We start from the raw sequence: 13872 nt of genomic DNA on the forward strand, positions 1-13872 counted from the left end.
ATGAATGTCATCAAGCACGGTGAAAGCACAGAGAGTGAGCACGGATATAAGAGGTTCGTGCTTAGGGAGTAACGTCAGGGCTTCTTCGTACCCGGGATGACGGACGGAGGGGCACTTGCACCCGTGAAAATCACCCCGCCCTATTTTTGACCCCCGACCTTGCGCAACCCTTTGACCTCATGTTCTTGTCACGACGCTCTGACCTCACCAAATTCATATCACTTTAAAATTCAATCCACGCCATCATCACGCGTACACCCCCCCTTCCACCGTCGTCGAATCCGTCACATCGCCACCGAAAATATCCCTCACCCACCGTCCACCATGGCGACCGTGGGCACGCACGCCCTCCCGACCATCTTCGCGCCTCCTGCTGCTGCTGCTGCGCCCGCGCAACAGAGCTCTGATTCCTCCTCCTCACCCCCCGCCGCACCCGCCGCTGCATCCTTGCCCTACGAAGCCCCGCAGATCATAACGCAAGGCGCCGAGGCGCTCGTGTACCGCACGTCGTTCCTGTCGCCGGCGACGCCCGCGATCCTTAAGCACCGGCCGGCCAAGCCGTACAGGCACCCGACGCTCGATCGGCGGCTGACGAAGCAGCGCATCTTGGCCGAGGCGCGCACGCTGGTGCGTCTGCGGCGCGAGGGCGTGCAGGTGCCCGGCGTGTTGGCTTGCGATTGGGATGGTGAGTCTTGTTCGTTCTTCGTTTGCGGAGGGAGATAAAGGGCGGCGGCTGGGATGGGGTGTTTCTTTTGGGGATTGGACGAATTGATGGCTAATTGGCGTGTCTTACAGCGGGATGGCTGCTCATGGAGTACATCCCCGGCCACACCATCCGCGCGTGCTTGGACCGCTACCTCCACGCCGCCGTCGCGTCGACGGCCGATCTGCCGCCCCCCGTCGCTGAGGAAGGACTGGAAGGCGCTGCTGCTGCTGCTGCTACTACTACTACTACTACTACTACTACTACTACAACAGCAGCAGCAACGACGGACAACGGGGAAGAGACGCAGAAAGGCGCCATCGACGAGGACGCGGTGCCCGAGCTGTGGGACCTGATGACGCGCGTGGGGCGCGCGGTCGGGCGCATGCACAGCGTCGGCGTCGTGCACGGCGACCTGACGACGAGCAACCTGATGCTGCGCACGGCTTCTTCGGCGGAGACGGCGGTCGACGCGCACCCGGAGAACGCGCTGGACGGCACGGTGACGATCATCGATTTCGGCTTGGCGGGCGCGACGATTCAGGATGAGGACAAGGCGGTCGATCTGTACGTGCTGGAGCGCGCGTTCGGCAGCACGCATCCCGCGGCTGAGCCGCTGTTCAGGGAGGTGCTGAGGGCGTATGGGGACAGCTATAAGGGGGCGAAGGTGGTATTGAAGAGGTTGGAGGATGTGAGGATGAGGGGGAGGAAGAGGAGTATGCTTGGTTAAGTGTGAGGGTGAAGCATGCGGTGGAGTCACGAAGTGTTCACGGCTGATGGGACGAGACCTTGGAAAGTGATATGATCTTTTGCGTCTGGATATCAAAGAATACCCTGAGAGTATGTATGGGCCATGGAAAGACGACATGAAACGCCAGCTTCCTTTTTTTCCTTTTTCGAGATTGAGCAACTTGTCACTTCTTCACGTCTAGGGAAAAATGAACAAGAAAGAGAAAGAGAGAGAAAGAAAGACGTCAAATCAGAAACTGTCGGAGCGTAGCGCCATACCTTCCCCTAGACCTCCTTCTCCTCCGCCTCATCCTACTCCGCCTCTCGAAGACCCAACTGCCGCCATCCGGCCCGTAGTTGACGGCCTCATCCTCGTGCCAGCCTCCTCCGCCCCGCATCAGATCCAACTCGTCCAACTCCCCAATGACCCTACCGCTACCGCGATTGTGCTGGCGCGTCAGCCAGTAGTCCTCGTCGTTGGGGTAGTAGTTTCGGCCGCTGCAGCCGCTCCGCTCGAGGTGGTCGGTCCAGCTGGCGAAGCATTGCCGGCAGCAGGCGCAGTGCAGGCTGTTGCGGCTCTTGTGCGCGGTCAGCAGGTAGGGCGCGTCGAAGCGGTGGTCGCAGTGGCGGCATTGGGTGTTGGAGTCGATGGTGACGGTGTGATGGTGGCGGTGGTGGTTGTCGTCGTCGTCGATGCGGGGGAAGATGATGGGGTGGTTGTCGGGGCCGCAGTGGGGGGAGGAGGAGGAGGAGGAGGAGGAGGAGGAGTTGGGGTAGACGTTCATGTGGATGGTGGCGTTGAAGGTGGCGCCGGCGTGGACGTGGATGGGCGGGTAGCCTGAAGGCGTGAGCGTCAGGTGGGTGGTTCACGGGTTCATGGCTAATTTTAGTTTTTCTTGTCTCTTTTTTTGCTTTTGTGGTGATGGTGGTGCAAGTGAAAAGAGAAGGACTGGAACGCACCTGCATGGGTTGAGCCGTTCAACTGTTGTGTTGTGTATCCTGCTTGGCCTTGGTGGAGGCCGTATTGCGCAGCTAGGTTCCTGGCGCCACGGGAGACCGGGATCATGAGTTGATCGGGGTAATAGTCCATTGGGTCTGAAAGGTCAAGGCGCGACACGCCATGACGGTTGTAAGCGTATGGCCCGGGCAATGCCATAGTGGAAATGACAAGGAATTAGAAGTGATTGGCAGCTTCACAGTATTCTGAAACGCGAATGGAGGACGGGAGCGGGAACGGGGCGAGGGCGGGCCGGGGCGAAAGGTTAATAAGAAGACGGCAGAAGTTCAGCCTCGTTAGGTCACAGGTATCGGCGGAGGGCGGTTGCCCGGATAGTTGTACAGCCTTGCATGACCACGTCAGCCGGGGGGTAACCGGTGAAAGTGGGCGCTGCTTTGGGGCCACGAGTTCGTGCAGAATATCTGCAGGTTTTCTGAGTGGATGGTGTTGCCTAAAGGAACATGCTAGCCTTGACAGGGGTTTCGTTGGTGCATTTATGAAGGAGTCCCCCAGCCGCGGTCGCCAAGTCCGTTTTTTGACGATGAGATAAACCATTATCAATGGTTGCAGGTAAGCTCGCCTACCGCTTCAAAAGGGAAATACTTAGAAAGCATCGCTAAGGTTCAAGGCCGTAGTCTGTTCTAAGGGAAAACTTTACCAAGAATAAGCATAACTTGGCTTGTGCTGATTATTTCTCAAAAGGTACTTCGTCTCCAGATTCTTCCCGGACCAGAGTAGACACCGATCGCATGGGTAACCTCGTCGGAACGAACCGAACACTTTGCGATATGCCCGGCAATAATTGTTGTGAAAGGTTGGTTCCGTGGTATCGGAAGTGTGCTCATGACTGATTGTAGCCTGCAGGGCTGATGACGCTGATATTATGGCGTCGGTTTCGCAAAGTCAAATGACGTCGAAGCTTACCGCTCTCGTTTGCCGATTCGAAAGCTCAAGTCCAGCCCGCCAGTGGGCAATGAGATCGTTGACTGGCCAGTAAGTGAACATTCGACAGATCTGAGTCAAAGAATTGGTAGAGATAGGCAGTATTCAGTTGGCTGATAGGCGGGGTCGTGAAGCTGTAGGTATTGATGACTGGCTCTGCAGCCTCGTTCTCTTATCATCACCATTTCGTTGGGAAAAGAGCAGCCAGAAAACCGAGGCCCTGTTGAATAGAAGAGAAGGCAGATGGAATTTATATTTGTATGGCATGATTTCAGGCAGGATGATGGCCGTTGCGAAGGATCAAGAGACTATAAGCCGGCTGTTACAAGCAGATTGTGTGCTTACGTCTTGAGTTGAGTTGGAACAGCATCCGAGAACATTGGCAATCGCAGTCACGGTGGATAGCAGACAGCAATGGCAAGCTCAAGCGGCAGATACTGATTATTTCACAGTTCAAGTCGGAGTTGAGCGGGACGAAGCCGGGATGATCGACTGCCCCAGACCCGTGTTGGCCCGTGCATCGTCGCTTCCCCATCACACCCTGCATCGAATGACGCCTGCCACCACCGCTGCATCTCATTTCGATGAAACGCGCCCCCGAGCACCAAACCTCATCCAGATATGTCCTCGAATAGAACACGCACAGCAACGAGCTCTCGGAAAAGCTGAAGCTATCGAAAGAGACGGCGGCCTTCGTGCCGTGCCGAAAAGTGTGCCGAAACCCGCGCCGGAGCGACCGCCGTTGTTGAGCCTCAAAGCACAGTCCTTTCTTCGGCCCAATTGCACCGCTGGGGGCCAAAAAATAGCACAGAACGCTGGAGCCCGACTTCACACCGCTCTACTCGCAAAGAGAATCCTCTTTTCCAGTCGTCCCGCCGACGGCTATGAGCAAGGACCTGCGTCATTCAAGTGCTCTTCTGACCATGAGGCCATCAACCGTCAATCGCCAATCGAGCTAAGCCCTGCACCACGGCCTTTGGTGCTTACAATACCCCCGGCATCATGCCGGACATTGGGAGGCTTGCCTCCGACGGCCCACTGGCACACGTCCCTTAGGCTCAAAAATAAACACTCCGCCCCCAATCTGCCAAGCTGCAGCCACACCGCGCTATACTCCTAACTCTCTCATTCGTCCATCCGCTGCAGCCATCTCCACAGTGCTGGCCATGGCTTCAACCTGAGGATGCGCTTTTGCCCAGACTGTCCTGCCGCCTGTTGGTGGCTTCGCTGCCGTCCCCTCAGTTACCCGATTTAGGATGTGGTGCCACGAAGGATGAAAATCCATGCATGTCCGCCTACTAGAGACGAGAGATAGATATGCTCATCGCCCCCTCCAGCCTTCTCAAAGAGCCGCAAGCCCTTTGACGGCATTTGACCGCACTAGCAGCATTCTGCACCTTTCCGGCACCATCTTGAGCAAGAAGCAATCATGCGCGCTCGAGGATGGGCTCCAGTGCTTCAAGCGCTCCTCGTGGGACGCGTCTTAGCTGGTAAGCCTTGCAAACTCTCTATACGACTCAGAACATGCTGACTCGTTTCGGAGCAGACGACTGTTCCACGACAGTGACGGTTACCACGGCCGCTCCCGCTATGGCATCGTGCGCCACTTTCTCTGGAGACGTCGTGGTAGCCTCAACCTTCAGTGGAGTCGTCAACATGACCGGCGTTGAAACAATCGTTGGACGTGTTATTGCGACAAGCGTCCCAAGCCTCGAAGGCATCCGCCTACCAGCATTAGTTTCGGCCGAAGGAATTGAAGTGTCAGATGCACCCGCATTCAACACCTTCGACTTCGGTCTTGACAGCAGCGCCGATTACGCTAGCCTGGGTGATGTTGAGTTTAGCAATCTCGGTGCTCTCCCCGGCTACACATTCGCATACATCAACGGCTTGGGTAACCTTACCTTCGATAACGTGTCCAGCGACTACTTGTGGTTCCAATGGGAGGCATCAAATGTCGCCATGCAGGACCTTGTCCTGGTTAACAACCCTCTCCTCGAGAACGTGTCGATCCCCCTCGTGTCAGCACAAGAACTATCAGTTACGAGCAACAGCGTTATGGGATGGCTCGGCATGGATTACGTGACGGAAATCAGCGCCGCAACCATCACTGCCAACCCGTCCATGACGAGCGTTGAGCTTCCTTCTCTTACTGCTGTCGCCGGTGACTTCATTTTGCACGCTGACCACAACGTTTATCTCGACCTCAACTCCAGGTCAGTACTGTGAAATGCCACTTCTGCGCCAAAGGCTAACAAGTCACAGCATGCTCAAGAGTGTCGGTGGAAACATCGAGCTGGTAGGAGACATCTCCTGGTCCTTCGACGAAGACGTTGTCGTCAACGGTACCGTGACCGTCACCTACGACGCATCCGCCGGCGACGAGTACAAGTGCAGCGAAATCACGCCCGGCGTACTGACCATCACCTGCAACGGCGACATCCTCTCCGCCTCGTCAACCGGCGCCGGCGGCACAGTCACCGTCACGGCCGGCGCAGGCAACGGCGCCGCCACCGCCCACAGCTCCAGCACCGGTTCGTCCTCCGCCGTCGCCGCTTCGTCCGGCCTCTCTTCAACCGCGAAGATCGGAATTGGCCTCGGCGTCGCCCTCGGCGTCATCGGCATCGTCGCCATCATCGCCGCCATCCTCCTCATGCTGCGCCTGCGCAAGAAGCGCGCCGCGTCCAGAGACGGACCAGGCGACGGCCCAGGCCAGCCGGGGGGCATTCCGCTCAACGAGCAGAAGCTGCCGCCGCCGTACTCGACGTCGCTATGGAGGGGGTTCTCGACCAAGAAGAAGTCCGGCACCGGGTCTGCTGAACCCATGATGCCGGGCCAGGATGGTGGTGTGGATGCGCAGGGTATGCCGATTCAGCAGGGGCCGCAGGAGCTGCATGGCAGCGAAGGTGTGACGGCGCATGAGTTGGAGAGCCCGCGGATGAATCAGGCGGGCTTCGCGCCCATGTCGGTGCAGGGTCAGCCGCAGCAGCCGCCTGTGGAGATGGAGGGCGATCACAATTGGCGGAGGTCGGAGCTCATGGCCGAGCCTGTTGTGAATAATCAGGCGCGTTGAGATGAAAAGACCAGGAAGTGGAAAGACTTGCATGACTGTATATATTATGATACCCGTAGATGAAGGAATACGTATATAATGATCGAAGTTACTGCGTCGTTCGCAGAAATTTAATCACGGAAAGGCGCAAAACTTTGTGTTAAGTTTAAAGTTTAAAGGTGACGTCTATCGCATATAGCAGAGACAGCGCAGAAGAGATATCAGGGACGTAGTCAAGGAGAGAGGGTGCCCTTCTTCTTCCGTATCATCAGAAGGAGGAAATGCAGAGAATTCATCCTCAACGGCGGTGGCGGTGGCGTCATACAGATCTATATCATTCTCTTCATCTTCATCTTCCTCGTTGGAAAGATCGTTATCATTCTGGTTCTGGTTGAAAGAGCTGGAAGTCCCACCAAACTGAAGATTATGATTAAGCTGAGAGTCCTCAGAGCGCTGAGAGTCCTTGGGGCGCTGAGAGCCTTGAAACTAGTCTGGTAACGGATCTTGAATCTGATGCTGAGATGCAAGCTGATCTTGCCCCCATACTTCCAGCTTCTCACTTCGAATACTGCGAGACACATTATCGCGAGCTCCTTTGAAAGAAGCCTTGACATCGTGTCCTTGCTTGCGGAGCCGCTCGTCAACTTCGCTGGTGCTGACATTGAGCTGCGGCGCGCCTTCAACGAAGATTGGGGCCAAAGGGCCTTGGAAGTCAGAGTTTACCCGAGCGTTGTAGTCATATCGATGAGCAGGGCCAACATAATCAGCGGTAACATCGAGATTCAAAGCGCGATTGGTATGTCCAGCTGCAGCGGCGACGGTACGAGTAGCAATACCGTGAGAGCTCTGTCCAGCTGAGCTATAAGCGACCTCGCAAATAGCTCCACGTCTGATATCGTGGGAAGTAATGTGCGTGAGGATACCCGCGGCAGGGAAAAGCTTTTTCATGGTGCATGTGATTTGGTTCTGGACAGCTGACTTCATTGGAATAGTACCGGTACTGCGTGAGTGAAAGGCGAGGAGAACAGGAGCGCCAGGACGGGTCCAGAGCACCTGGAGGTTGGGACGAAGAAGAGTTTGCTGGATAAGCTCATCGATATCGCGCGGACTGTCCGCAACGGCGTTTGTCCTCAGAGCCTGAATAGGGACCATGGCCACAGGACACGCACAATTCCACTGGGCGTCATCAAGGGGTTCGAATGAGCGAGTGTAATTTTTCGTTCCAGGGAGTTTGTAGCCTTTGGTAACCTCCAGTGTGACCGCATATGCACATGATCTTCAAAGGAAGGTCCGTTCACTACGGGCGATCATTATACGGTAGTTTAGTCTCGGACTCGGTCGCATACTCTAATACAGCGACCGAGCTCGGCCTCGGCAACCTACTCCGCTCCGAAGACGTAAGCGGCCGGAAGAAACCTCGCGCCTACAGGCAAGAATACAACCAAAAGATCGGTGGACAAAAACATAAATACTGGTCTTATTTCTCCTTCAGATCCAAGCATCCCATCTACAAAGCATCACATTTTTGATTCATCAACATGTTTGTGTTTCTTTACGGAGCTTTATCTCTTCACCTTTTACCTTTCTTGTTGGCATCCGCTCTACCTGCGCCCACATCTATTCTACCTGCCCACATAGTTTGGCAGCCGAGTACTCCGAAAAACGCATGGCTCGAATGTATCACTTCGCGGTCGAACGGCGACCTACTCATTACACGTTATGACTCGGGCGAAATATGGACTGTCAACACTGCAACTGAGGTGGCTTCACTTGTTTACAAGTTCCCGTCAGGCGCGAACGTAAATGCATCTCTTGGTATTGTCGAATACCAAGATGATGTGTTTGCCTTCAACGGTGGTCAAACCACAGCAGGTGATCGTATGCCAATCGACGGTTCATGGTCTGTCTGGTCTCTGGATCTCCGCGGTTGGGTCCCGTCGGCCGACAATAACTCGCAGCAGATTCCATCAGTCAGCCGCATTTCGGCTGTGCCAGAGGCAAAAATGCTCAATGGAATCGCGGTCCTTAACCCAGCCACAACAACGGGGCCGCGTGCAAAGGGGAACGATTCAGAGCCTTTGCTCCTTCTTGCCGATTCAACTCGCGGCATCATCTACAGCATCGACGTTGCCGCGTCCAATAGCTCTACAAACGTATTCTACTCAAACCCCGACCTGTTGGCGCCGACCGCCGACGCTGCCTTTCCAACTGGCCTCAACGGCCTCCAGCTACCCCCCGTGCGGAACCCGAAGCACGTGTACTTCACCACCGGCTTCCGCGGCACTTTCTTCCGCCTCGAGCTCTCGCAAACATCGCCTGCCGTGGCTCCCGCAGCTGAACCTGAGCTCCTAGCCAAGGGTTACGAAAATTTGGACGACTTTGCATTGGATGCGGACGGTACTGCTTATCTCTCTACTTCAGTAGCTCGCGAGATCGTACGCGTGACGCCCTCTGGTGAAGAGACTGTCATCTTTCAGGGTGACCTTGTGTCTTCCGGCACTGCTACGCTTCTAGTGGAGAGAGATGGGAAGAAAATCTTGTACGTGAACACTGGTAGTGCATCCAACTTTGGCGACGGCATCCCAGGGAAGCTAGTTGAGATCTGGCTGTAAGCGATGTTTCTTGGTACATTCATTTGAGAAGAAAAGGCTATAGGTCTCAAAGAAAATCAAAAGATAGAACGGGAGGTGTAACAGGGGTGAGGGGGAGGAGAAAGAAATAATATATGAAGTACAGATAGAAGAAAGATTAGATAATGCTAATATCATTCGTTTTTCGTCACCCATTGCAACACCTAGTATCCCTGCTACACCCCTGCTTCATCCCTACCATAGCCCTGCTACCGGAGAGGTAGGGGTATATATATCCCTACCTCCCCTCCTACCTTACCCCTACTTCCCTCTACCTAGGTAATTATCGGCTCATTTGATTTACTTGGTATTTTAAGAGGGTGAAAATTGATTTACTTGGTGGGGGCTTAAACTGAGTAGGTAAAAACGAAACTCGATTTAAACTGCGAAACTGGTTCAAACTGTCAAGCTGAATTACTTGACTGGGAGCCCTGACGCTGACCGGTCACGTTCAATAAAAACCATTGGAAGGCAAAAGTTGCTCAATTCTTTCTAACTCCACTTCACTCCAGTATCTTCTTTGATGGCTTTTACGCCGACGGTGCAAATCTGGATTTCCCCCGAATGCTTTCTCCATATTTGTAAAAAGCGAACGGGATCACGGCGCATAAGGATGCTACTCCTCCAATGAGCGACCCACCGACACCAACGCCAAGGACATCGAACATGCGCTGCGTGAACAGTGGTGCTGCCGCACCTGCGACTGATCTGATGACAGTATTTGCTGCTATCGCACTTGCTGCATACATCAAGTATGTATCTGTCAAATAGTTCAAACAAGTGACGAATATTAACATGATGGAAGCGGTGAGAAAAACACCTGCAATCGTGGGAACGATCCAGTGTATGCTGTTGAACTCGCCCGTCCAGGCAAACCAGAACATGGTCACTGCGAAACCGACACCGCCGATCATGGCTAGCGGCAAGCGATCTTCAGGCAATATCTGGTAGCCTTTCTCTGCCTTCTTCCGACTCAGCTGAGAGTTCAGGAAGACGACGATGCCGCCCAGACATGGCCCAATGGCGGTTCCTAAGAGTGGCAACTCCCCTACTCCAGAATTCCATCCTCGTTTCTGTTGGAAGACAACCGGATAGATCGTGAAGAGCATGTAGAGGAGTGTATAAATGACCGACATGTAAATGGCGATGAAGAACGAGATCGGATCGAATAAGATGGTCCACGGTCGAGTCAGTGCTACCCGGAAGGTGCTTTTGAGGGTCCGATCCGTGGCTTCCACGGGAGCTTTTACGTTCTGATATTTTGGAGGGTTTTGCTCACGAAGCCTTCTCGCCTTGTCTTTGAGAATGATGCTGGGTAAAGTCTCGGGAAGTGTGAGAAGAACGAGACAAGTCCCTCCAGCCATCCATAGGAGGACATAAAAGGTCCACCTCCAGCTCTTGGTCAGCTCCAAGAATCCAGCCACTACCGGACCAAGAGCGGGCCCAATGTTTGTCGCGACCGAGAATATAGCCATGGCGTTTCCGCGTTCGATAGGACTCCAGATGTCCGCCAGTACGCCTGGTGAATTGGAAAGCGAGCTGCTCACGAATGTGCCGGTCAGGAGTCGACCAACGAGTAGAGTACCAAAATTGGGAGCGAAGGCACAGAGAAAGCCGAATGCAGTGTAACAGGCGAACGTGATGTAGAATAAATATCGACGACCATAAAGTTCGGAGAGCGGGGCGAAAACCAGTGGTCCGGCGGCGTAGCCGAGAAGGAAAAGGGTAATGTTGAGCTGAGCCGCTACAATAGAGACGTTGAACTCCTGGGCAATACTCTGCGCTTTTTCAGCAATCTATTTGTTGTCGTGCAGCGGGACCTGGTACTAACCTCGATGCATCCAGAAGGCGCCGAGGACGCAAATGTCGCGTTCATAACCATGGAAACAGCGACAACAGTTATATACCATCTTCTTGCAGAAGACCAGTTCTTCGGATTGTCCATATCCCCAGGCTTGAACGCAATGTAGCCATGTTCGTCGAAATGAGGCGGTTCGTCAAATTCGGTGTCGTCTGAAAGATTTGGTTTGGCGGAAATTTTGGAGAGAACACGTTCCACGTACTCCATTTTCGTTATGCTGTGAGCAACGAACTGAATAGTACCTTAGAACCAAATTTTTGTAAACATCTTACTCTTATACTTGCCTCAGCTGCACCCTGAAAGACTAGCGTCCCTGCGGATACATGAAGAATTCGATTGTGTTTGTAAGACAAAAGCGCCTAGATGTTCTGCAAGTAAGGGGCTATCGCCTCTATGTCCTTCAAAATTCTCCTGGCGTTGCTCACTACATTTCTTTTTGTTGCCGAAATCCGTGAAAATGATACCGAATTCGGCCTCGGAGCCTTCGTACTCGCCGAGGCCGAAACCTGGCGCTTGGGCACAATCGACGTGATGTCACATGACTACTGTGAACGAACATGATATGCTCGAATTTACACGTGGAGGGAGCCAAGTTGCTGCTTCATAGGTGCTGCTCAATACAAAATCTTTATCGTCAACGTTGCTACTTTTCCAAGCATCGCAAAAGATGAACATTCGCATTTTACCACATGATCAAATCATCCCAGCCGGCCCAATCCATATCGTCCACATCGCCTAAGTCTGGTAGTGATGTGTTCATGTAATTGCCAGGTTGAGAGTCTGCGATATCGACTAAGCTTGACAAATTGCTGGCTCTAGTGAGATCACTTGACTCTGGAGATCCATCAAGACCGCCATTCATATTAGGAGCAGATGTTGAAATCCAATTGAGAGAGGTCCTTGAATCGTGGGTTGCGTCTTGCTGCTGTCGTTGCTGTTGAACTTCCGTTGTCTGTAGTAACAAATCCGCCTCGGTAGTATATTCCCGAGGCTCCTGAGATCTCTCTCGAGGTCCTGTCGGACTTGGAAGCGATTCTCTCAATACCCCAGCTTCTCGAGCAGCACGCGCCCGCGAGACTAGCTTGTGCAGCGGACCCCATGGGCACGCCTTCCTCTGGTAACAGTCGTCTTTGCGTCGTGATATTGTCGTTTCTATTGCTCGCCAAGCCCGTGCTACTAGCTCTCCTTTGGTCCTTTCGCACAGCTCAGACAAGAGGAAGGCAATGGCATGCCATTGGATGAAGGCTTTGAAAATCCACGCCCATCTCTGTGTGTCCTCTGAAGTCTCAAGGCGGAGACTATCCTCTATGTTTTTGACGCACATGGTAAAGAGCTTGTCTCTCTTGTCTTGTGGGAGTGATGCACGGAGGCGCTGGTAGGGCTGATAAACCATGAGCCACATTTTTGAAACAATGAGACGTGATACTGTTGCAATGACTTGGTGGAGTGGAAATGTCATGTCGCAACCTCTCAGATGCTTTTCCTCGATTCTGGATTGAACCTCACTGATCCAACGCTCTTGCTGTTCAAGTGAGACTGGTGTATGGTCACACCCTGCAAAGCCGAGTGATGCACAGTGCATGCGACGATAGACATCGGCAATCTCAAATCTAACAAGAGAAAATGTCATGTCTGTGAATCCAGTACGGCTCCTAGGGAGGTTGCTCATATCGGGCCGAAGGTCACTGTCGTTGACATTGAGGGGAACCTGTGTGTTGAAAGAAGGTCCAGTGATAGAGGAATCGCAGCCATAGTCTTCGATTGCTCGTGCATCAAGAATGCAAACATGACACCAAATTCGCCGGCGCATCTCAATGTCGAAAGGGGGCAGGCCGAAGTTGGTGCCATCGCGGTGGAGTCCAAGGTTTTGGGCCATGCGCACTACTATGCCGGTTAGGGTCCATGTAACGCGGCTGGCCTCATTTTGGCGAAGAGAGATCAAAAAGATGATAGAAGCCTGTAAGACTGCTAATTGGTCCGTCTGAAGGAAATTTGCGCGTGCGAGCGCTTGTTCTACGCCGAAGCGATACTGAGAGAGCAAACTTTGCTTTTTTTGGCCAAACACGCTTTCGCATTCTTCCGGAGATGCGCTAGTAGTAGCGGCGTAGTAAATGACGAAGAGTAAGGCTTCCGTACTGCGTGGAATGCGGTCTTTGTTTTCCGTCGCCATGGCAGAAATTATCCTGGGCTCCATTGATGGGATGTGAAGAACTTTGACCAATGGTTCCACCCTTTCCTTGAAGAGGGTCCAGAGCCGATAAGAGTGCCGTTTAGGGTGTAGAGGGTGCATGTCCACATTGGTAGAGCTAAAGGTCGAGATCAACTCTTTATGGCTCTTTAGGGTGTTCGAGTCATGGTCCTTTTCTTCGTCTTCTTCATCACTGGGGAGCATAAGAAGTTCCTTGATGTCCTCGACCTATTAATGTAAGAATTAATAGATTCGGGCTTCGCAACTCCAAGAAAGCTTACTTCATCATTTAAGCTGGCCCAGAAGGTACTATTGATGTGCCGACTCCTCCCTTTGTGCACAAACAATCTACCAGCCGTGGGGTCATTTTCCATAAATCTCGCGTCAGACAATACCGTTGGTGCTGTGCTCTCTCCAGAATTGGCCTTCCAATGATCTGCCTCTCTAACGGAGGCTGGAGGTGGTTGCTCCATTTCTTGTTGGGATGGCGCGTCGGAATTATTTTCACCATTCGTGGCCTGCACCCGTCCTCTTCCCAGCGCGGCTTCTCCGATTGTCTTGATCAAATCCTCGACATTACGGAGCCTTTCAAGTAGTTCAGCGTTTGCACGCTTGCGGACCTTAGGCCGAGGACGGGGTTCAGCGGGGAAAACACAGTCGACACCGTGTTTCTCGCAATTGCCGCACGGATGCCGTTTGTCACATTTGACCTTCCGGTGGCGACATATCACGCAGGCAGAAGGCCTGGGGATTGAATGACGGCCAGGATC

General features: G+C 53.4%; 5 protein-coding genes across 5 annotated transcripts; 3 read left to right on the forward strand and 2 right to left on the reverse strand.

The window, feature by feature from the left end:
• Positions 1-324: 324 nt before the first annotated feature.
• Positions 325-1433, forward strand: LTHEOB_1023 (Serine threonine protein kinase; the record flags this gene model as incomplete). Its single annotated transcript, XM_035506852.1, has 2 exons — positions 325-685; positions 796-1433. 2 exons carry the CDS (start codon positions 325-327, stop codon positions 1431-1433), a joined length of 999 nt encoding a protein of 332 aa, XP_035367370.1.
• Positions 1434-1677: 244 nt separating this feature from the next.
• Positions 1678-2522, reverse strand: LTHEOB_1024 (Zinc finger protein; the record flags this gene model as incomplete). Its single annotated transcript, XM_035506863.1, has 2 exons — positions 1678-2270; positions 2393-2522. 2 exons carry the CDS (start codon positions 2520-2522, stop codon positions 1678-1680), a joined length of 723 nt encoding a protein of 240 aa, XP_035367371.1.
• A 2278-nt stretch (positions 2523-4800) lies between these two features.
• LTHEOB_1025 (GPI-anchored cell wall organization protein ecm33) lies at positions 4801-6444 on the forward strand (the record flags this gene model as incomplete). The annotated part of the gene is made up of 3 exons (XM_035506874.1): positions 4801-4861; positions 4918-5587; positions 5637-6444. The coding sequence occupies 3 exons, from the start codon at positions 4801-4803 to the stop codon at positions 6442-6444; spliced, it is 1539 nt and encodes a 512-aa protein (XP_035367372.1).
• Positions 6445-8426: 1982 nt separating this feature from the next.
• On the forward strand, positions 8427-9035 carry LTHEOB_1026 (Six-bladed beta-propeller TolB-like protein; the record flags this gene model as incomplete). Its single annotated transcript, XM_035506885.1, has 1 exon — positions 8427-9035. The coding sequence occupies one exon, from the start codon at positions 8427-8429 to the stop codon at positions 9033-9035; it is 609 nt and encodes a 202-aa protein (XP_035367373.1).
• Positions 9036-9583: 548 nt separating this feature from the next.
• LTHEOB_1027 (MFS transporter) lies at positions 9584-11121 on the reverse strand (the record flags this gene model as incomplete). Its single annotated transcript, XM_035506896.1, has 2 exons — positions 9584-10831; positions 10885-11121. 2 exons carry the CDS (start codon positions 11119-11121, stop codon positions 9584-9586), a joined length of 1485 nt encoding a protein of 494 aa, XP_035367374.1.
• Between the last annotated feature and the right edge of the window lie 2751 nt (positions 11122-13872).

Source organism: Lasiodiplodia theobromae, assembly GCF_012971845.1.
Source record: "Lasiodiplodia theobromae strain AM2As chromosome Unknown scaffold_3, whole genome shotgun sequence".
NCBI classification, from domain to species: domain Eukaryota; kingdom Fungi; phylum Ascomycota; class Dothideomycetes; order Botryosphaeriales; family Botryosphaeriaceae; genus Lasiodiplodia; species Lasiodiplodia theobromae.